Source organism: Pogona vitticeps, chromosome 5 (genome assembly GCF_051106095.1).
Source record: "Pogona vitticeps strain Pit_001003342236 chromosome 5, PviZW2.1, whole genome shotgun sequence".
Classification (NCBI taxonomy): Eukaryota; Metazoa; Chordata; class Lepidosauria; order Squamata; family Agamidae; genus Pogona; species Pogona vitticeps.
This window is the reverse complement of record NC_135787.1, coordinates 115,636,822-115,661,038: the sequence shown is the minus strand read 5'-3', so window position 1 is coordinate 115,661,038 and position 24,217 is coordinate 115,636,822. Positions and strand designations below refer to the sequence as shown.

General features: G+C 39.5%; 1 protein-coding gene across 1 annotated transcript; it reads right to left on the bottom strand.

Moving 5' to 3' along the window:
• PMPCB (peptidase, mitochondrial processing subunit beta) lies at positions 1–16,401 on the bottom strand. The gene is made up of 13 exons (XM_020789986.3): positions 16,253–16,401; positions 14,715–14,855; positions 12,972–13,058; positions 9,862–9,991; positions 8,343–8,541; positions 7,567–7,646; positions 5,527–5,639; positions 3,557–3,700; positions 2,146–2,306; positions 1,529–1,614; positions 1,361–1,449; positions 450–525; positions 1–352 (listed from the first exon to the last, which is right to left on the bottom strand). The coding sequence occupies exons 1-13, from the start codon at positions 16,343–16,345 to the stop codon at positions 288–290; spliced, it is 1,464 nt and encodes a 487-aa protein (XP_020645645.1). The 5' UTR covers positions 16,346–16,401; the 3' UTR covers positions 1–287.
• Between the last annotated feature and the right edge of the window lie 7,816 nt (positions 16,402–24,217).

Sequence of the window (24,217 nt, the reverse complement as noted above, 5' to 3'; positions counted from 1 at the left end):
TGGTGTTTCTTCTTTATAGATACTTGTGCAATTCTCAGTATTATTTCTTTACAGATTTAGTTACGTTGGTTTTCAGTCTAATTCGGAATCATTAGGATCACCAGCCTTGGAACAAAATGTTGTTGAACCTTGTCTTGTATGTTTTTAAAGGGTTCTCTTCCAAGCAAGTAGCATACTTGGTTTGTGAAGCATCAAAGTTAGGGTTTAGGTGAGCAGAAGGAATCCGTTTGCCAGTCTAGAAAGCTGGGAGCCATCCCTTTAGCCTCTAGGAAGGTTTCAGGTAAATATTACACACGAAGCTGCTGCATACCACTACAGAGGCTGTTGTAGTCAGGGAGCTGTTCAAGTGGTCCTGTAGTTTTTAAAAAGGCAGCAATTAAAATAGATATATGTACTAAAGTGCAAGGTCATTAAACATTTTTTTAAAATGCTAAATCGTGACAACTTACCTACAGCAGCAATTGCAGGGCACTTATCATAGATATATTTTGTGCAGGTGTCTCTGATAGTTTGAGCATTAATTGCCTAAAATATGAAATACAATTCAAGTTTTATTTTTTCATGCTTTTACACAGTAATGAAAACATCTTACTTCCAATAGCAAGCAAGCCACTCATTACACTCAAGTGTGTTTCTGTTGTGTACATGAATAGGTAACATTTCTCACCAAAAAAGCTGCATCCTGTATGAAAGTTAAGAGTTCAAGTTTTTTTTTAAAAATGAATTTTTGATTTCGTTGTGTATAAAGACAGCGAGAAATGTAGTCACTGAAACTCAGCATGCAACTCTGGGAATTTTTACAACCTGACTGTTAGTATTCTAAGTTACGGTGCTTTGACATGGAAAATATCTTTGTAAGGTAGTATTGTTTTTCAAAATGTATTTTCATTATAAGCACCTCAAATGAAATCATGTAGATCAGTTGGGGTACAGAGTGGCATGTTGAAAGACTTTTAAATATTGCAAATCCTGGGCCTTGGTAATCTAAGCATACTGTGTATTATTTCCCCTCCAGATAAAAGTGTGATGTGAAAGCAATAGGAACTGCAGCTGAGCATAACCCTGCATGACAGGAACATCTGAGACTGGGTCTCCTCCTCCCATATCAGAGCCCTCTTTGTCCTTGGACGAATGGCTCCTATATATTCTATCCAACGACCACAAGACTGCACTGTTGTTAAAACTCTTGTGCAATTTCAGCAGACACTGCCCATCTACTTTAAAATTTAAGGAACAGGAATGCCATGAAAGCTGAAATATTCAGAAAATAAACTCACAGAATTTCAGTGCATACTTGACAACCACTAATAGCTGTCCCAGAAATCTGTTTAAAATAAAATGAAATTATTATGCTCCTTACATCAATTCTTGCTTCAAGTTCAGGAATTGGGATTCGACGATTGTAACACAACATTTGTCGTCCAATGTCTTCACAAATGGGAGTGGAACCTAGGAGTAGACATTCTTAGCAGGTATGCAGACGAATTAATTACAGGACATGTAAAAAAGGGAATGAAATAACTCATACCATCCAGCTGCAACAACATGTTGGTTTTTAGAAGATTCTTAGCACGTGCCACTTCACCCTCAGTAACGCTAGTGCACAGTCGCATCCTGAAAGAGAGCGGTGGAATATTTGCCACTTTTGTTCAATGTTACATAAGTCTTTTAAAACCCTAAAATAGTTCTTGGAACATGCAGCTGGCACAGTCAAAGTCAAAAGAAAGCCTTCAGACTGAATATGTAATGAGTTACTTATTCTATAAGCTGCACAAGTCTGAAAAATAGGCTCAAGCCTGCAATTAGTGACCTACCACCAGGTTCTAAACTCATGAACACATTAATGGCAGTGCAAGGGTGTTGCTTTTTTTAAAAGCACCTGCATTATGTCTGCAAGTGAAACACCACATCCATTGCACAAAAATATACTGCTGAAAAGAGAACTTGCAACTTGACTACAATTGGATGTCGCTTACTAAGTTTTAATGTGCAACATATCAAGTTTAAAATCAATATTTTGAAGATTTGACACTAGGTGAACGATAATCATGTAAACATAGTATCATTCCTTGGGAAGTTTGCTGCTTCCATTTGAGTACATACTGTATTCAGAAATGAACTTTTGTGAAAAACTGATACCCTTACCATTCCCTCTGAACAAAGTATATCATGTCTTCTACAGTGGTTCCTTCACAGACCATATAGACTCCCCACAATCCAGTATCTGTGTAACAGGTGTTGAAGGACTGGAAACTATGACAAAGGTTTTCTTGACAAACACCTTGAGCAAGCTTACTGGAGAGATTCTGTAAAAATATATTAGAAACATCATTTGGGCTAGTAGAACAGATCCGTTCAATATCACACAGCTAAGAAATGAAGGTCACCTATCATTTTAGACCAGGGGTCTCCAAACTTTTCACAGTGAGGGCTGCATAAAATATATTTTCCATATTTTCGAGGGCTGAAGGAACGCATAAGTGCACACACGGCCATCTGCACACATGGGCTAGATAAAAAGAAGGCAGGTCAGGTGTGGACGCAGGCCATACTTTGGAGACCCCTGTTTTAGACAATTAGATTTTTTCCCCGCATATGTATTTCCTTTCTTCTTCATAATTGCCTATCTACTCTGCAAAAGGGCGGGATGATCTGTCAGCCAGAGTATAATGAAGGGTGGGCAATCTATGATCCTTTAGCTACTTTTGGAGCCCAACTTCATTAAGCTACAGCCACCATGGCCACCAGTCGAGGATGACCAGTACTGGAGGTCAACAATACAGTGGTGCCTCGCATCACGACGTTAATTCGTTCCAGCGAAATCGCTGTAGAACGAAAACGTGATGCAATTTTTAAAAGCCCATAGAAACACATTAAAACGAGATTAATGCGTTCCTAGGGGCTTCAAACTCACCGTCCAGCGAAGATCCTCCATAGCACGGCCATTTTCGTTGCCTGTGCAGCGAGGAATGCGTGCAAAAACACAGCGGGTGGCCATTTTGTTTACCGGTGGCCATTTTGAAACTGCCAATCAGCTGTTAAAAAATCATCACTTTGCGATGATCGGTTCCTGAAGCAGGGAACCGATCATCGCAAAGCGAAATTCTCCCATAGGGAACATCGTTTTGCGATCGCAAAAAGTTCGTCATGATGCAATTTTGTCATCAAACGCAGCGCCCGTCTTGCGGGGCACCACTGTATATGAAGGGCTACAAATAGCCCAGCCCTGGTTTAAATGAATCTACAAAAGTAAAGCCCCAAACAGATTATTTCAATAGGCATTTGAAGTTAAAGAAATCTCAGTTTGTTTGGTTCACTTCTGCTGTGGAGAACAATGCAGAGTATTTTCAGAATACTTTCCTCAAGAGTTGCTATTAGAAAACATTTTTCTCTAGGGCTGATAGCAACAGGGAGAGGACTGGAATTTGTCAGGGAAACAAGTGTGGAGTGAAAAAGTTAAATCTGAGCTAATATTTTCCAAGGTGCCATTATGGAAATTACCAATACAGTGATAATCCTTTATCCGAGCTGAATAGTAACTGTCAAGCCAACTTACCACACCACCTCCAAAAGCACGATCCCAGTTGCCTATCAGAGTATTTGCCACCATGAGAGGAATAGTGTCCGGATGACACCAGCCAGCTGCTTCAACAGCAATTGCAATGTGTGCAAAAGGCATCTTATCATCTCGCACTCGAATCTGATCAAGTACAACAAACAGGGCTTTAAAAATATTACTTAATGCTTCAGCCAACATGGTTTTGAACTAGGGATGTGCAATAGTCTCCTATCCCACTTTGTGCCCAAATGGTGCTCCAAGTGGTGCCCTTCTGGTGATACTTTGATCTACTCCATGACAGTCTTTCTTGATTTCCAGATCTACATCAAAATCCCCATTCCTGCAAATAGGGAAAATACAATCGGTTGTGGACTGGAGTGGAAGCTATATCGTGCCACAGATTTTAGTGACGTGCAGATACCAGGATCTTTTACTCAGCTCACAAGTACTCTTCCAGCAACTAAACAATGGGCAGCCAACATGTTATTTGCACCACCACAAGGGAAAAAAAGGTGGAGGGTGTGCAGGGGGAGGAAAGACAGACCCTGGAGCACTAATTCTGCCCTAGCCATTATAAACTTTTAAAGTTCATAATAAGAAACACAGGAATCCATCTACAGTAGCAATCACACAGAAACGTAGTAAACTCCTTAGCAACCTAAATCAATTACCGCATTTTTCTGTGTATAAGACTAGACTTTTGTCTAAAATCTTTTGACTAAAAATTGAGGGTCATCTTATACATGGAAGAAAGCTGAGGAGAGAACAAAAACAAGTGGAGAGGGAAGCAGGGATCAAAGCTATCCTGCAGAGCTTTGATCCTTTTCCCCCGCCACTTGCTAAGCCCCACTTAGATTTCTTAATTTTGGGTTAGAAAAGTGGGGGTTGTCTATATAACGGTATCTTATACATGGAAAAAAATACAGTAAATAAGAAGAAAACATCCAGAATGCAAATCCTCTCCAGATTCAAATTTTTCACTTCACTCTAGAGCTAGGCAAAATGCCTGGCAAAGCAGTTGCACAAAGGTAAATAGTGTACTGTGAAGGGACCTCCATCTGTGCCTTGGTGGGGGCAGTTCAGTCTTTTCGATTTCCATCTCATTTCAAATCACTGGATGTCTTTGATTAAAAAAAATTAGACCCAGAAATGCCAAATGAAATATGAAGGATCCATGATGACACTGCTCTACCTCACGAGTCTGATTGTGGAGGAAAAACTGCAGTCTCAGAATGTAAGAAAATGTATCACACTTGATTTCAATTTAAAATTGCCCCCAATGCATTTTGGCCTGAATTTATGGCCTGATTTCTCCCCCGCCGCCCCCCCTTTTAGGTCTGTAACCAGCTGCAATAGATTGCAATCAAAACTGAAATAAAGTGTGATACATTTTCTTACATCCCAAGGCTTCAGTTTCTCCTTCACAATCAGATTTGTTGGCTTTATCAGTTCCTTTTGTTTCTTTTTTCTGTCTCATGAGCAGCTACTTGCTCCATCCCACAGTTACTCTGGAGCTGCACAATTATTTCTGATTTGGCCTGCTTCTGCACATTTGTCTGAAGACAGAGCACATGCCTATTTCAAACGGAACAGCAAAATAAATATCCAAACATTTTTCAGAATAAACTGACCAACAGTAAAACATTTATCTCCACTCCAATAGCCCAATTAAGAAACTAAAGATATTCACAATATGATAGAAAACGCAAGATCAAATTCACAATTTAAAAAATAGCACAAGGCACAGATGCTAGAAATGTCGTAAGTGCTGAAACATAATGCTGCTCTGAATGACTCATGTTATTTAGGCAGATGCTGACAACCTATACTCTTGTGCGTATTCTTAGCAGTTTTTGTATTCAAAATCATAGCTCAGCTAACCAGATGCTTTGTATTGCAACTACACTGTCAGTCATTTTTCCTGTTCTTAGGGAGGTTTGCCTGAAAAAAAGAAGTCATAAACTTACTTCACTGCCTGTGAACTGGCAAGGCGGCAAGGCTGGGGCTCCTCCTTTCTCCACGGATGGCAAGTTACCAAAATGATGCTTTGCTAATTCAAGCAACTCTTCATGAGCCACTCCTAAATAAATGCCACACAACTAAAATTTAGTGGAAATACACATAGTCAATGATGCATGAAGCACTACAGTTTAGAATTTATAAATGACAATAACTTTTAAGGGTAAACAATGTTTTAAAAATTATAATGGACGGCGGCCAGACTCCTCACTGGAGTGAGAAAATACCAACATATCTCTCCTACTCTGGCCATGTTGCATTGGCTGCCCATCCATTTCCGCATTGACTTCAAAGTGTTAATGCTTACATGTAAGGCCCTAAACGATTTAGGACCTCGATACTTGACAGAACGCCTGCTTCCACCTAGATCTACTCGGATCACCCGCATGAGCCAGGAGGTGAGGTTGAGGAGCCTAACGACGAGGGAGGCCCGAAAAGAAAGGACACGAAACCGGGCCTTCTCGGCAGTGGCTCTTTGCCTCTGGAACAATTTCCCTCCTGAGATCTGTGCAGCCCCCACTTTGGACACTTTTAAAAGTCAATTAAAAACATGGCTATATATTCAGGCTTTCCCTCCAGTTAATATCTGACTTTTCTGTTTATTCTCTCCTTATGTATTTTCTATTCTATTGTTGTATTCTGTTTATTACAATATGATTTATGTAATTGTTTGTGTTTTTTGTATTATTTCACTGTTTTTATTATATTGGAAGCCACCTAGAGTGGTCTTTTAGACCAGATGGGTGGGGTATAAATCAAATCAAATAAATAAATAAATAAATAAATAAATAATATTTTTTAAAACAGTGTCAGCCTACTGTATTTTTCGCACCATAAGATGCACTTTTTCCCCATAAAACAGGGGGGTGGAAAGTCTGTGTGTCTTATGGAGCGAAGAAAACAGATTATATTTTCCTGTTTTCTTCTCCTAAAAATTGGTGCGTCTTATGGAAAGGTGTGTCTTATGGAGCGAAAAATATGGTATTTTATCTTTTCAGATTCTTTACATCTTGTTTCTAATCCTGGATAAGTTAATGCACTAATGCTAAGAGCACAGCCAGAATACTAGTGGCAATTTATACATATATAAATAAAAATGCATCCATTGCATTGTTGAATTGTAGTTAATTAGTGATGTGAGAAAAATTAAATTTCTCCTTTTTCCATTAATACATATATTTCAATATATTCCTTTCTTTCAATCTATATCCTAAGACGCCAGAATAACAATGCTCCATTTAGGGAAATAGCGGACATGAGAAGTTCCCCCACCAGGAGAACAATAACACCTATCTCAGGAAGAGCAAGGTCAGAGGCATACATGTCTCCAATCAGTCTAGAGAAGGCACACAGATAACAAGAAACAGGGGAAACAAAACTCCAAACTAAGCACTTGACATCTTTCAGGATATGATAAGAAACAGAATGTTAAGTTCAGTGTGATCTGTATTCTGAGAACAGACTTGTTTCCCAATCTCCACTGAATTAAAGGTATTAACAAGGTTAGAAGAAAACACCTTCAGTAACGTCAACATGTCTCTGCAATTCACAAGGTATTGTAACTACAGATGGCGGTATTCGTATATGGATTAAATCCACTTCCAATGTCTGCAGAAGTGGATTTTGAACTACAAAAGCAAGGACTGAAGTAATTCTATTTAATTGCCACAATATTTTGCAGTGTGTTCTCTCTGTCTCCCTTTATTTTTGCCCAAAATGTCATGCATTTGTAAAAAGCTAAACAGGATTTTAACTCACATTTTCTAAATCTGTACACTTTTCTTCATACAGAACATTATATAAAATTGAAGTCTAGGCTATATTCGGGTCCCTGGTTAGGTCCAAGAACACCCACTGTTAGAACTACACATATTTTAAAAGTCTTACACAATGCTGACCAGAGCAGAGGCAATCAAAAAAGAGCCTACCATCCATATTATCCCTACCACAACATAAAGATCCACATACATTGTATCTATCATACAAACCTCCAGCACCAGCCAGCACCATTCTAGGTCCTTTATAATGGGTTGTAATATACTTCACCAAATCATCGCGATTAATAGACCTATCAACAGATTGGCAAAAAAGTGTTATTCACAGAAGGAAGGGTGCTGCTTCTCACCAACTTGTACAAGACAATTTGCTATAAAATGAATTTTAATTCCTAACTTCCCAAATCCCTAATTAAACTGTTTTGTTAAAAAATGAAAATACAGCATATACCTGATCAAATAATTGCATCTCGTAGAATCTGAAAAATCTGACTTGTCCACTATTTATTATGTCACCAACTATGTTCAGAAAGTTATACCACATCAGTTACAATAGAAATTAATTTGTTGTCTACTAACAGCGTATTTTCTATAGATATAAAACATACTATAGGGGGCGCTCTACGTCAGAACTCTCAAAACTTTGAAGAAGGGCATGTGGAATATGCACCACAACCGTATTTTTCATGCTGAGAAATGAATTGTGCAGAAATGCTCCAACACAGTGCTTCTCTCAGTTGTGCCTCAACCAATGTTCCCTCTAAGCTGTGCAAGTGCATGGCCACGCAATGCTGCACTGGTGCCATGCACCCACAGCCAGTGTTGTCATCCATTTGGTTCCGGTTGAGGCCGAAATCCCACATGCACGGGGCGGAGCCTCCACACTGCCCAGGTGGAAAATTACAGGGAACATTGTCCCCAATTAAAATTTGTTGCTTCAGAACTGTGCTACTATGGAAGTAATAGAAATATAGAGAAATGAGGTGTACTTGATATTCTCTGTGGGTCCTAGAATGGTCCGTCCCAGTGCTGTGTTTTGATAGGCTGTGGCATGCAGATAATCAAAGACAACTTCCTGTAAATTAGTCTCCACTTCCTGCATTTCTCGAAGGATCACTCCTCTTTCCCGTTCAATCTCTGCCTCTCCAAGTGTGCTGTTCTGTATTATGTCAGCAAGAATCTCCACAGCTGGAGGAAAAATGAGAAGCATAAACAGCTTGTGTTTTTCCAATACTGAAAATATTGACTCTCTTTATTGTATCCTATCAAACCACCCAAACTATGTTTTATAATGATGGAAGAAGCTGGTAGGTCTGTATGAAAATGGTGCCCATATGTTTTTCATATAGTTTCTAAATGTATTTAATCTGAACTGCACTGAGGTAACATGCTTCCCCTGCTTCTATCCAATGGATTATCACATGGGTGAAAATTACCTACAGGGGACTTATATAAATATTTTATTTCCAGTGAACACAATGTAACATGTTCAGAGTAGCTGAGGAAAAAAAAAGCAGGAGATGACAATTTATAAACAGGAAAAATAGATTGATGCATTAGGTAACTGTATTATACAATTTCACTCTGGGACCCAATCCATTTAAAGGGTACAGCAGGTAAATCTGGTCTTGCCACAAGATCTGGCTCTTGAAGTCTGAAGGGCCCTTTAAATGCATCAGCCCTTCCATCCACCTCAGCCATCAAGGCCAAAAGACAGGGGAGGTGGCAACAGTAGTCCAAAACACCAAGAGAAGTGGGATAAAGGCATGATAGATCAAATGATGACTCAAGGTGACATCCCCAGTGTGTAAACTAGAGTTTGTCAAGAATATAGAACTGCAAGAAGCCTACTAAGCAAGGGCAAGATCAAGACTTGTTTGTTCAACATGAAAAAGTTGAATAACAGCCAAGTCTAATGTCTCTATACACAATCTCTATCACTAAAATAAGAAATGAAGAAGCCCACCAAGGAATATATTAATGATCAAGTATCAATATTGTGTATATTGAGCGTCAAAGGTTGTGCTTCCCCCCACATACATATGATTGCATTATGTTACCATATTGGCCTCAATCCAGCACAAAGGAATGTTCACCTTCCTCCTGCCCCCTTCAATGCCGCCCAAAGACCAACTCCAGAAGGTTTCCTAGACTCCTACAGCAGGTTCTAGGGGGCTGTGTGAGGAGGATACTGCAGTGGGAAGCTGTAACTGCTCTGCTCCCAATTCTCCTAACAAAAACAATTCCGCCAGTGCATGTCCTCCTGCACTGAATTCTGGCCCTTAATTCTGGACGTTATAAGGGCAGCAGTATTCTAATCAGATGCTTTAGGCCTCAATTTCCAGAATAGTGTGGAAGAATATGCCGTACAGAGGACAACAGAAAATCTAACATGCAGGAAACTCTATTTAGTGTGTGGCTTTGCTGAAGGGGAAATACCTAGTTAGGTTGTTTTCAAGCGCAAATCCTTTCGTAGAGACAATTCATCAGAGGTCCCCAGAAACTCACCTCTTGGCAAGTCTTTTGAGAAAGCCTTTGCATAGTACACAGTTTGCTCTCTGGATGTGTAAGCATTAAGATGGGCTCCCATGTTTTCAATCTCTAGTTCTAGGTCTAACTGAGATCTCTTTTTTGTCCCCTGTGATATAAATAAATAGAGTTATTTCAACTGTTGATGACAAGACTTCAAGGTAAAACAAAAATGTAACTGTGAGAGATTTTTTTTAATTATGTTCTTTATTTCCCTACCAAAAATTATACAGCAATCATTTTACTCTAGTGATTCCAAACAGATCTAGCCATAAGGTGTTTTTTCCCCTTGGAATTATGGTGGATTCCCTATTTCTAGTCTATCCACAATAAATATTAGAAAATGGCAGTATTCAAAACCTCTGCATCATGTGGCAAAGGGCTGATTGATATTTACCAAAAAATATGTAGCTGCCTGCCACACTTGTTTCAATAAAATAACTACTGAAAACCCAAGGATGCCCACGGGATTTTGTTTTGGAAGCGAAGCTGTGTAGTGAAACATGTTACATGATGTGTGTCCTTTCCACATGATACAGTGGTGCCCCGCATAGCGACGATAATCCATTCCGAAACAATCGTCGCTATGTGGATTCATCGCTATGCAGGGCAAAAAGCCCATAGGAACGCATTAAAACATGTTTGATGCGTTCCTATGGGCAAAAAACTCACTGTTATGCGGAAATCCTCCATGCAGCCGCCATTTTCACTGCCCGGTAAGCAAAGAAAGGGCGCAAAAACACAGCAGGCGGCCATTTTCTTTACCCAGCGGCCATTTTGGAACCGCCGATCAGCTGTTAAAAAACCTCGCTATGCGAAAATCGGTAAGTGAAATGCTTACCAATCATCGCAAAGCAATGTTTACCATTAGAAACATTGCAATGCGATCGCTTTTGCGATCGCAAAAAACATCGCTATGCGGATTCGTCGTTAAACGAATCGCTCGTTATGTGGGGCACCACTGTATCACACAGTGCACTTGTTTTGCACATTAGAATACAGTAATAAGTATATTTAAGATTCCATGAGGGCAATCTTCTGATCCCCCACAACAGGCATGCCGAGTACAGATAGCCATATAGCTGCTTTCCCATCAAATGAAAAAGTTGTCGGCAGGAGATGCCAATGAGGTCCTACAGGACACAGAAAACAGCCCACATAAAATGAGTAGGCCTCTTAAGTACATTTGTTTAAATATTACTTTCCCATAAATTAAAAGTCCCTTTCTGGCCAGTCCAAAATGACTATCTAGCACCTATGGCTTCTTCTTCCTCCAGTATCCAAAACCCGAATGTTTTTAGGAAACTGTGAATGATGTTCTTCTATAAATTAGTTTGGGGTGGGTGAGGCTACAGTTGCAATACTAATTATAATATTTTCATCTTTAATATATTATTTGCCCTGGATCCTGAAGACACAGTTGAATACAAGTCTAACTAATCAACATACAAATTAAGGCCTTTGTAAACAGAAGCATGGAATTCCATTAAAATGTTTTTTTAAAAAAAAAAACACATGAGATTACATAAATAGATTGGCCATGACCCCTCCCTACATGTGATCTAAGTGTCAATTTTATGAATGAGTCAGCCTTGTTCAGCCCATTTCAGCAGTCAGCCATTTGAAGTTTGGGCTGCAAAATCTTCAGCAATTCTCAGAAAGGTTGACCTGTGTCTCAAGATCTCTGATCCATCAGTTTTGATCCAGTCAAAATAAGAAATCATAAGGACACAGATCAACAAACGTAGGTGGCCATTGTTATATTAAATTCCTTCTGAACTGTCCAGACCAAAAAGACAGAAATTAGTATTATAGCTAAGCCAAACAGAAGTAGCTCCCTGAAAGCCTACAAAAAGGCACTGGGCTGTCTTGCATGAATACAGTAGCAGATAACCCTTCAGCTTACAGACCTCCTTATTCCCTGCAACTCAGGTACAGAGTTTCTGGTACAAGCTGAAAGGTCTGCTTGAAAGCTGATGGATGTCTAGACATTTCCTGTGCTTATGTATTAGGTACATGCCCTGGAAAAGAGCCTTCTGCAAGTTTGGCACATAATGACTGGGCTATAGGCCTCACATTTGATTTGACATTTGATGACAGAGCTCCCTCTCATGCAAAAACAGCAGACCTTTCTAGGGGCTGTTGTGGCTGCAGAGACAGCAGCTTTTGCTGGTTAGAACAAAAAGTGCATCAGGGAGAGATCTCTCAGCAAATTGACAAAAAATGAGCTTGATACTGGTAGCCTATTGTAAAGCAGAACTGGGCAGACAGCAGATCAGGATCTATCAGGTATCTCCAGGTGATGTGCAGTAAATAAGTAACATCTAACTAGGGATGGGATTTTTAGATTTCTTGGACTACAAATCCAAACCTCCTGAACCACGTTCCTGCCCTGGTGCCAGCTGGGAGCTTTCTTTCTGAAGAGGAAGCTAGGCAGAGCTAGGCCCGGCTCAGGCTCAGAGCCTTCCAGCTGAGGTCTTTCTTCCAGGTGAACCACATTAAGCTGTCTGTCAAGTAGAACTCCCCATATGGTGAAATATGAGATTTACAGTCCAAGAAGTCAGGAAATCCCATTCCTAGATCTGACTCTCAGGGGTTCGACAACAGCAAGCAAAAAAGTCTCCTTTTCTTCCCAATTTAGGCTTCTGAAATCAAGAGGAATTTAGCACATGCTACATTCTGATACTAAAACCTTGTCCTTTAATTCTATCTTACTTTCCTAAGTGACAGGTTTACACCTGGTTCTGGCCCAGTTGGTGGATCTCAGCCTTCCCACGAAGAAACAGAATCTGTAAGACTAAGCTTATAAAGAATCCAAGCAACTCCTGCTGTAAAGTTCCTGTCCCTCCCTAAAATGTATACCTATTTCTTAAAATGACTAAGTGTTCAATACTTTGGACATGGTTATTTCACCACATACAAATCACCTTCCATAACTGGAAGGAATTCTAAATTGCTTACTCACTTCGATGCTTCTTTTAATTTTCTAATCAGAAGCTAGGCACAATGGTTGACTACTGAATTAAAGATTAACACAAATAAATATTTAATGGCAGAAGCAATATAGAAAAGCTACTCTGAAGACTTACCTTAAAAGCCATATGCTCCAGGAAATGCGCTGTTCCATTGTTTTTCTCGTTTTCATATCTGCTTCCAGCATCAATCCAAAGTCCCACCTTATTCAAAACAAATAGTTAGTCTATTGACCAATAAAATAGCATTTGAAACATGCAAGAGAGATATGAGCATATAGTTTGCTTAATATGATATCTTAATATGTTTTACATTTAGGAAATGGAAAATGGAGTAATACTTGTAACAGATACATCTTTGGAGTTATCATATTGATCTTCCAGCATATCTAATATATTTTAGGAGTCTCTAATGTTTTGCTTCATTCTCTGTTAATCTGTCAATCAAGCATCTCTAAAATATAAAATATTATCTCTAATACAATTGATAAGCACTCTGTTGTTTTTGCTGCAATGGAGTAATACTGTATATTATACCAATATTTCATTCCCACTCATTATTTTTTAAATGTAACTTTATTGTCTCTCCCCATCCTAAAAATAACAGCTGTACTTTGAATGTTTTATTTCCTAGCTCTGGATTTCAATTAGTTGTGAGTAACAGGTCCAGTTCATCTCAACACATCCATTTCAAGAAGGACAAACATTGGAGTTAGCTTTAAAACTTCATTTGGTAATTATCAAGAACTTCACAGATACACCAGTCTGACAACCTGAGTGAACTTCCAGCATCATCATACAGTGGTGCCTCGCTTAGCGATGTTAATTCGTGCCGAAAAAATCACTGCTAAGCAATAACATCGCTAAACGAAAATAAAAAGCCCATAGAAATGCATTAAAATGTGATTAATGCGTTCCTATGGGCTTAAAACTCACCTTTAAGCGAAGATCCTCCATAGCAGCGCCATTTTCGGTGTCTCTAAAGCGAGGAATCCATGCCTGAAAACAGGGGGCGGCCATTTTGTTTACCCGGCAGCCATTTTGAAACTGCCAATCAGCTGGCCAAAAATGGGGGCTTTGCGATGATCGCTTCCCTGCGATCATCGCAAAGCGAAAATAGCCCATAGGGACCATCGCAAAGCGATCACTTTTGCGATCGCAAAAACTCCGTCACAAAGCAATTTCGTCGCTATACAGAGCGATCGCTATGTGAGGCACCACTGTAAAAATACAGGTAACAGCAACCCACCAAGAGAAAGGCCTGTCCACTGAGGCAGCAGTTCACAGGATCAGACCTTAGCATGAAGATTTTACTACCATACCTCTTTTGCTGCACATAAGAAACATGCACCAATCTATTCTATGCCAAATAAACATTCCCATTACTGCATCACTGTCAATCTGAGACCCATTAATTCATTAGGAAATCATGTATACCTACCATTTGTAGAGGGGAGTATTCCCACCCCACCCCACTCCTCTTTTTCCAGCCTGATCGTTCTCCTACATGTGGAGGCTCAAAGGAGAGAGGCTCCACTCACTAGCCATAAGGATTCTCCAGGTGACCTGGGAGACTCTGACTGCCCAGTGTCCTGTCTCTATTTTGGAGAGCCCACACACATAGCAGAGAAACCAGAAATAGTGGGGCTGAGCCTGGAATACTCACTTCTATCCACAGTAAGTATACATGGTTTGCTAATGACTGAATGAGCTTACTGATTTCATTGAAATGTACTTCCAAGCAGATGTGCTGAAAACCACCATTTAAATATTGTGGTTTTTTTCAAAGCTGGGCTGAAAACATTTTAAAAAATCAAAAGAGGCAGCAGGGGCAGCGTTATACTCACAACTGTGGCTTACCGTGCATGTTGAAACACCAGAATCTTCAGAAGCTACTCTGAGGCCATTTTCCAGAGAAGATATCTTTGTTTCTGGAACATTTAGAACCACTTGGGGGGCTGCCTTGGTAGCTCTGAATCTACTTCTCCCAAGATGTAGAAGCTATTAGGAAAGATGTATAGTAAACAATGGGATACAAAAACACATTCCCATTTATATACAAGATTAACTATAAAATGACACCAAGTGAAATTAAAGCCCCATAAGTGCTGTATGAGAGCACAAAAGCAATAAAGAGTTCCTAAGACTCTGACTACAACAAAACTATTATGATAATCAACATTAATTCCTACAGAAAGAGGTGACAGGAAGGAGTCCTGACTTTCAGACTAACCCCTCATGTGTTGAAAGCATAACCAGAATGGGCCATGGGCAGTATGGGTTGCCTCCTCAATCAACCACACAGCCTACATGTCTATAAGGAGGAATCCTACAGGCATATCATGGTATACAAGAACTGTTGTACATGGCAGGATATTCTTCTGTTATATGAAGAGTCCTGTATTTTATTTGTTCTAATTACCCAACACTGGCTAAGAATATGACTGAGGCAGCTCACTAACAGAAGTTCGGGAGCAGCAGCACACGCTTGTAAATTTGGCAGGTGGGCAAACACTTATGATGCAGACAGCTAATTGGAGCCTGTCTCATAACTACTTATACTGGAGGGGCTTGCAATAACTCAATGAAGACAGCAGCATGTCAAGATACGGCATATTTCTTGTTAATGTTTCACAAGCTCTGAAACCCAAAACAGATTTCAGTTAAAAAAACTCCTAACTCAAAATTAAGCCTCAGGACTTCTTCCCACTATTACAGTTTTATTGCAACATCCAAGATGGTAAAAGTTGCCTCAAACAAAATTCTGCCGTATAACACACACTTTATTCTTGACTTTGGACATTACTGCCTTGTTATCAGCAGTGCTGGTTAATGCAAGTACAAAATTAGAAGTGGTCCATTCATTGTGGAACATTCCTCCTGATAACATGATATTAAAAAGTGAATGCACCTCCCATATACTAGAAATCAACTTATAATAAATTAAACGTTAGGTCAGCTTCATTGGAAACCATACACTGAGATCTTGAAAACGGTCCTGTTCTTTGGTGTATGGAGATTCTAGAATATTGAAGTGAAGAAAATGTACTTTTACACCCATTCATTCTTATTTCATATAGCCCAGCTTTCAATCCTGGTATTACAAACGGATACCCGGACTGATTCGACAGGTGACGAAACCTCCGACCGGCAGCACGAACTACAAAACCCAGCATGCATTGCACTATCGATTCTTTGTCCCTCGCCGTTGGAAAGGGGTCACTGACCATTGTCCCGCATACTCCGAGAAGACTACATGTCCCAACATGCCCTGCGCCGAGGAGAAGCGGCTAGAGAACCCTCATTCCCGAATACCTACATGGTCGACAGTAAAGAGCCGCCAAGCGGGCCAGGCAGCGCTCGTCGCTCCCCCCCCCCCCCCGCAATTCGGCACTCACCCGATTTCCTGACCTTCGCGTGATGAGGCGACCCGGCCAGGCCCAAAGTAGGCGCCTGCCAGCTTGGAAACTCGCCGTGACGGCTGCCGCCATTTTGAGACAGCCTGCAGCCTCCGGGGAACGTTTCCGGAAGAGGGTTGTCACGTGTGCGGCAGAGGGCTGCTGGACCTTGCGTGTGAAATAGTGTTGTTGGGTTTTTGTGTTTTTTTTAGTCAAGCTTTATTTTAAAGCTCTCTCTGTTTCAGATCTCTTTCCATTCACGAAACTGCTAATAAAATCGCAGGTCAAGTTTTAGGAACTCTTCCTCTTTCCCTCCCTGTCCTCTCACTGGAAATCTCTCTGGAAGGTGCCTTTCAACACAGTGCCGTAGGATGAGCCTGAAAAATCGTCACTTGCAACCAGAAAAAAAGAACTGTTATCTGTCTAATTCCATAGCTGTAGTTTATAACATCAAATGAAATGCGGTTGTTAAGTTTCAATTTATATTTAAAATGTGTTTCCAACACTTTGTGGTAATACTTCATAAGGCATTTGGTTCTTCAGTGAGAGTTAAACAAAAAAGCATGTAATTTTTCTTAATAATCTGTCCGTAAAGGGGTGGTTTTTTTGGGCACCTTAAAAGACTGGAACGTTTAATTGTGCCAAATGCGTATGAAGAACCAAGCTGAAGTCTACAACATCATATATCAAAAAAAGTGTTAGTTTTCAAGGTGCCACAAGGCTGTATGATTATTCCTGAATCAGACCTAAGGCTAGCCCTACGAAATGTATAAAATTGGTAAGATAATAGCTAATTTCCAACTTGTGTTAACCCTATTAACTAGTAACCTCCAAGAGGTCCTGTCATTAACAACCCTTCTCTGGTCTAGCAAACTCAAGGCTACGGCTTCCTTTACTGAGTCAATGCATTTTGTATTAGCCTCCCCTTTTTTCTTACTGTCTTGTACTTTTCCTAGCATTATTATCCTTTCCATAAAGTCTTATATGTTAAAAGTTAAATAATTTTACCTTGCAGTGAGACTTGAAACTCAATTTGGAGCCCATTTATTTATATTTTGTTATGGTTCATGGCATCCATAATGCTCTCCTCCAACATAGAACATGCTATTATCTCACCTCACTATTTCTGCCACATATTTTTTCTAAGTGTGTCATTTCCAAAGTAAACGCTTATATTTATCTGTTTTAAAAAATCCTTTCTGAGTCCACTTTAGTCACACCAAAATATGCAATGTTTAAATGTTCCATCCCTTCCTTAATGGTTTGAACTTACTGTACTGTCAATGTGATTCATACTTCTTACATTTCATGTTCTAATTACTGTATATGTATTGTATAGCAGAGGGCTTTCCTTTTCCTTGTGTATACATCAGCAAACAGATGTTCTTTCAGTTTTAACCCAGATTCTTTATTAGTGATTATGCTATTCATATACAGTATGTTGTTTGCTCTTCTCTAGTAGTTCATGAGTGCCATCTGACCAGGGAGTCTCCATTTTCAACAATATATCTGGTTTCCTTTTGGGTTTTGATACTGAAATGCCCTGAACTGCCCAGAGTTATGACATGCTCTGGGCTAAATACAGAGGGAGCACAGCCCTGGTAATTTTCCTGGACCTCTAGATCATGGTATCCTCTTGGATAGGCTCCATGGAATGCGAATGCAAGGCATTGTACTATGGTGGTTTCATTCTTCTCTTTGTAACTGATTCCAAAGAGTGGCATTGGGGGATTTCTGCTAAGCCCCATGGTGATTAAATTGTGTATCACAGGGATCCATTCTCTCTCTCATGCTGTCTAATATTTATATCAGCTGCTAGGAGAGATCATTAGGAGTTTGGAGATTGGGTGCCATCAATATGCTGATGACACTCAGCTCTACATCTCTTTATCTTTGGGGTTGGCTGAAGGTGTGCAGGTGCTAGACCAATGTTTGGAGGCTGTAATGGTCTGGATAAGGGCCAATAAATTGAAGCTGAATCCTGACAAGATGGAGGTTCTATCCTTTGTTAGTTCCCAGATCTGAGAGTTGAGAAGAAAACCTGTTATGAATTGAGTCATGCACCCCCTAAAGGAGCAGATGTGTAGTCTTGGGTTATTCCTACATTCATCTTTGTAATAGGAGGCTCGTGTCAGCTCAGTGTCATGGAGTGCCAGGGGCCAGCTTCAACTGGACTGCCAGCTACAACCATCCCTGGACAGGAATAACCTGGCCACAATAGTTCATGCCCAGGGAACCTCCCAATTAGACTACTGTAATGCACTCTATGTGGGGCTGCCCTTGAAGATGACATGGACGCTGCAGCAAGTGCACTACACGGCAGATAGACTCCTAACAGGAATGTGACACCAGTTCTGAAGTATTTGCACTGGCTGCCAATACACTTCCAGTCATGTTCAAGGTGTTGACAATGATTTACAAAGCCCTACATGGCTTGGGAGCTGGATATTTGAAGGAATGCATTTCCCTTTATAAACCTGCACACTCTGTGTCCCATAATTGAGAGCAGTTAGTTATGTGGAAAAACTGGGCAGGCAAGGCTTTTTCTGCTGTAGCATCCCAACTGGAAGCTCAGTTGGCACTGACGTAGGTGTAATTTCTACATCAAAAATACTTATTTCTTAGAACCTTTGGGGCTTGAGGATTGTGTCCTGTGCAAGCTTTAGAGCAATGGTTTTATTGGTTTGATTTTGTGTTTTAAATTGCTTGATTTTAAATCATGTGATATAAGAAGAGCTATAAATGTTTTAAATAAATAAATAATAAAATAAATTATGTTTCTAACTTAACAAAGGGTAATTTTACTCTGTTTAAAGGCAACGGTTCACTTCTTGCTAACTTCTACAATTGTTTTTGTGTGGTTTCAATATACGGAGAATTAATACTGCCTGGTTCAAATACTGCCTTGTGTGCTTTTGTGAGTACTTTACTGGATTGGGACAAGGCTGTTATGAGAGGTCTGTGTTTTGTCTGACTAATGGTTTAACATTCCACTTTATGAAAAAGCCGTTGAAAAAGCATCTATCCTGCTACTTTCCGGAAAGGAGAAACTTTAATTATAATAGGGAGGAAGGGGTGTCATGGAACAGTAATTATTTACTTTTTATAAAGTACTAATCTAAACTCTGCCTCTGAAGAGTTGCTGTGTGCATTATACGTCATTATGTCAAAATTAATAATTCTGCATTTAAATTTAATTCCCCCAATCAAATCCTCACTCTTATTAAGTTCTGAAGCTGCATCTATGCACCTGAAAAAGTTGGTCTTTGTACGCTGTAGTACGTTTGTCAGTCCTAGATGCCACATGGTTCTTTGGTACACTATGCCCCTTAAATAAATAAAAATAATAATTTTTGCCAATAATCTACTATACCTGGCTGCTTAATTTAATTTAAAGGCAGCTACATGCCTCTTTTTAGGAGCCCTCTATCTTTCATTCATAAAAGCTGAGCAGTATTCTGGGACCAGTTCCCAGTTGACATCTAGATAGACTCTATTATTGTTATTTAGTCATTCAGTCATGTCCGACTCTTCGTGACCCCATGGACCAGAGCACGTCAGGTCCTCCTGTCTTCCATTGCCTCCCGGAATTGGGTCAAATTTATGTTGGTCTACTTAAGTGTAAATAATGCAAAAAAACGTGTGCCTGTATAAAAATGTATGAGGAATAAAAGTATGACAAATTGTAACACTATATATTATAATAATAATAAGTATTCTGAATAGTTATTTTAAACTGCCTTTGAAATAAGGTGGCATTCCATTGTGTTAATTGAGACTTTCAAGGAGTTTTATGTCAGTACAATGAATGAGAAAGTTAACAATATTTTATATTTTATAGAAATTGCTTAGTGCAGTTACATATACAGTACACTACTAAGCAGCTGCTCATTATCACTGAGTGAAATCCCTTTTATTATATAGGCCTAGTTTCTCAGCCAATTAAACAGCACACAGATTTTCTTCCTCATTGCTGATTAATAGAAAGTAACTACATAAAGGCTTCAGGCCATAGACACTGATTCCTTGTTCTACAGAGTTACAAAGCTGCTTTTTTCATCTATTTTTCTTAAGGAAGGAAAATTACTATTTCAGGCTGCAAGGCAGATATTTTCATTAACCAAGTGCTTATTATTAAGGCAATTGCTAATATTTTGCTTTCAAGAATATTAAAATGCTAAATCCTTGCCTTCTTTAAATAGCAATCTGTATAATACATTCACATTTATAAATTTTTAAATGCAACAAACTCTATATTTTCTTTGTTGAGGTATTGCTTTATATCTTGCACATATCCTGGCCATCAGTGGGGTCATGGTGTCTGTTTCATTGTAGGATAAATTAGTTACCCTGTTTCTTTAGACAGCATGATTGCTTGACATTTATTTCATTCAGCAATATCCCAGTGGCTTGCAGTGCAAACAAACAAATCTGAAACACTCAGTGTATATAGGATCGCAGCTTTAATCATTTAAAAAAATCTTTGTTTCAGAAAATATTACACCCTACGAGACCTACCTTTGAGAAGACACTGTAGGACTTGAGTCTAAGACTTCAGGGGAAGTCAGGACTGGAAGATCAGTGACAAGGAGAGAGTATCTAAAAGCAATTTAGAACTGGGTAAGTTGAGGCAGGTCTGACTCTCAAATAAGTCCAAGAAAGTTAGTAAGGAAGTAAAACAAGATAAAAAAAGAACACCTGTTCTGTATGCTTCCTGTGTAGTATTAGATGCTTCCCCACAGTGCAAATCATCTTGATGATGTACAGAAGCATTAATTACATAGGTTTACTCTGGTCACACAATTTCTTCCCATGTTCAGGTAACACCACTGCTGTCAGCATTAGCCCATGCAGCCAAAGTTAAGGGATTTTTTATGCTGTAGTCTAAAAATATTCAGAGTCTCATAATTGCCTACTCCAAACTATAAAATGCAGGGCCGTTGATGAAACATTCTGAGGCCTGTGAGTCAATATATAAAGCAGAGATGGGGAACGTGTGTGCCCAGATGTTGTTCAACTACCACTTCCATAAGACTCAACCAGAATGACCAACAGTGAGGCATGATGGCAGGTGCAACATCTGGAGGGGCCTACATTCCCCATTCTGATATGCAAGCAAACAGTTTGAATAAGACTACTATTGACAAAAGCTAGAGCAGGACAGATGTGCTGCTTTTGTCTCACATAGGATGTTGTTACAGGTACTTTCCCACAAGGTATCTGCATTTATATTTTTCTCATACAGGTAGCCAGATGTGTTTCTAAAATAAGTTTCAGGCTACAGACATTCAAGATATCACTGGGTGTGAAACTACTGTACTGATTCCACTTTTGCCTCTGGCAGAGCAAGTTTTGACAGTTTTTGTTTCATTTCACAGACATGCAAATCCTGTTTGAGTAGCTGCAACAATAGGATGAAAGTAATGCATATGCGGAGCAGGGAAACTGAGGTTGGTGATTAAATTTGCAAACTAGTCTGCTACCTGCCTTCCAACTGTGTTCTCTTTTCCCTGATACATAGTACATCTCTTTTGACAATGTGTAGTTTCCTATAATTTATCCTGCATGCCTTAGCTGCTTCTCCTATAAAATTCTACATCCATATTCCCATCTGTCATAGTAACTGCTGCCATTTCTCTTCTTTATAGCATGCCTCTATAGAGTACGTACTCTCATACTGCCATATTCTTTTTTTCTACCCAGAAAACCAGACATATAATTAGAGATGAAGGTATTCATATATGAATAGGAATGCCCGCACACAGGTGGTGATAACAAAGGTCCGGCCCCCTGGGGCCAGACTGTCCACTCACAATTCCACTGCTGCCACCAGCTCCGCAATCATATCACTCCAGAGCTTGGGATTGGCAAGCCAGTCTTCGACCTGGCAAGGAGGCTTGTCGTCCCGTCTTCTGGCAGGAGTGGAGTGCCAATCGTGAGCTCCGGAGTGAAAGGAAGGATCACGGAGCTCGTGTCAGTGGCAGAATTATGAGTGGATGGTCTGGCCCCGTGGGGCTGGACCCTCATTATCACCACCTGTGCGGGGGGTATTCGTATTTGTATTACGGATACGAATACCCCCATCTCTATGTGTAATAATGTAAAGATTATAGAAGAAAGAACTGGCAAGTCAACATTTATGTGTTGAGCTATCCAATTCTGAAGCAAGGACACTTATTCAGGTTACAACATTTTATAACCAAAAAGAGTAAATAACAAGAACAACAAAGAGGTATCCTGATGAACCGTAGAAAACTCAGTAACATCCAAATATTGCTACATAAGTTAACTCTGTTTATATTAGCAAATCTATCAGCATAGTTATTTGGGAGGCAAATATTGCTGCCAGTTTGGGACAGGATGTATGCTTCTCCAAGATGGTGCCCTTCACATGTGTTGGGCTGCAATTCCCATTTTCCTGCCAGCATGGCCAACCAACATATTGGCTAGAGGTGATGATGGGAACTGTGGTCCAGCACATCTTGAAGATTAATGGGTTGAGGTATTATTCTGTACAGTGGTCTGTATTGCAAATGGCAGAAATGTTGGCAGCAAACTGTTGCAAGTTACAAAGACTACACAGACATAATTTTGTTGCATGCTAAGTTGTATGCCTCAGTATACAACAGATAATGTCTTTGCTAACTTATTAAAATTTCCCTCCAAAGGTTACACCATTTGTGTTACACTTGTGAGCATATTTAATAAGATTTTGGCCAGTATCACAACCTGATCTTCGGTACGTTTACTTGGGAGTTAATTCAATGAATGTAAATGTTAACATATTATTTTACAAATGCTTCGAATGGCATATTTAATTGTGTATATTACCTTTTTTTAAAAAACCCTTTGCTGTAGATTACTGGCTGGGATTCTGTTGCCGTTCACATAAGATTTGCATAAACTGCTTCAGCCAGTTGCAGCTAATTGATAATTGGGTATGTGACTAGGTGCACAACTGAGATGCACCCATATACAGTATAATCAATTAGCTGAAATTATCGGTGTCAAAGTACGCACAATGTAAGTGAAAAGCAACATCAATTAAATATGATATAGGCAATGCTATTTTATCTTCTTGGTCTACAGAGAGATCATTTTAATCTGAATTGGAAATGTAGAAAGCCTAGTGTTCTTAATTATTTCTTTAGCCCTTGGTTAGATTTTCCTTTTATGCATGTGCATTGTCCTCCCCCCCCCCCGAAAAAGCCACTCTTGCTTGTTTCTCTCTGCTCATCCTCCTCCACCTTTGGAGGACTGATGTAAACTCTTTGAAACCAAGCGTTAGCCCAACTCAAAGAGGCCTGAGTTCGGTTAGCATACAGTATATGCTGGTAATGCTGACACCCAAGATGGCAGCAGGATTTAAAAGTTGTTGCCACTGTGACAGTGGTGTCTTTTGCTCCATCCAAGTCTCTGGTTCTTCGGGGTGTGATGTGGCAGCACAGTGAAGGGAGAGGGGAGATGCCTCTGGGTCCTGCCTGAATCATGGAGGAGGAAAGCAAGAGGGACAAAAAGGTGAGGGAGAAGGGCACGGGGTAGGGCATAAGGAGGAGAGGTACTTCATTTAACTTTTTTTAAGGGGAGAGAAGACATGAAGGGAAAGTCATTTCCACACACACCCCACAAAAAAAACAACTCAAACTGTTTGACAGTTTTCTCCTTTTCTATTTTTATCTGATACTGTATAGGCAGACTTAAAGTTATTATTAATATAGTCGAGTAGTATATTATATTATATTATATTATATTATATTATATTATATTATATTATATTATATTATATTAAAATAGTAGGATAGAATTATATTCTGAAAATTTATATTAATGTTTTATTTATTTATTTATTTATTTATTTATTTATTTATTTATTTATTTATTTATTTAATTATTTAATTATTTAATTATTTAATTAGCTTTTACCCCGCCCATCTAGATTCAAACAAATCTACTCTACAGACCGAG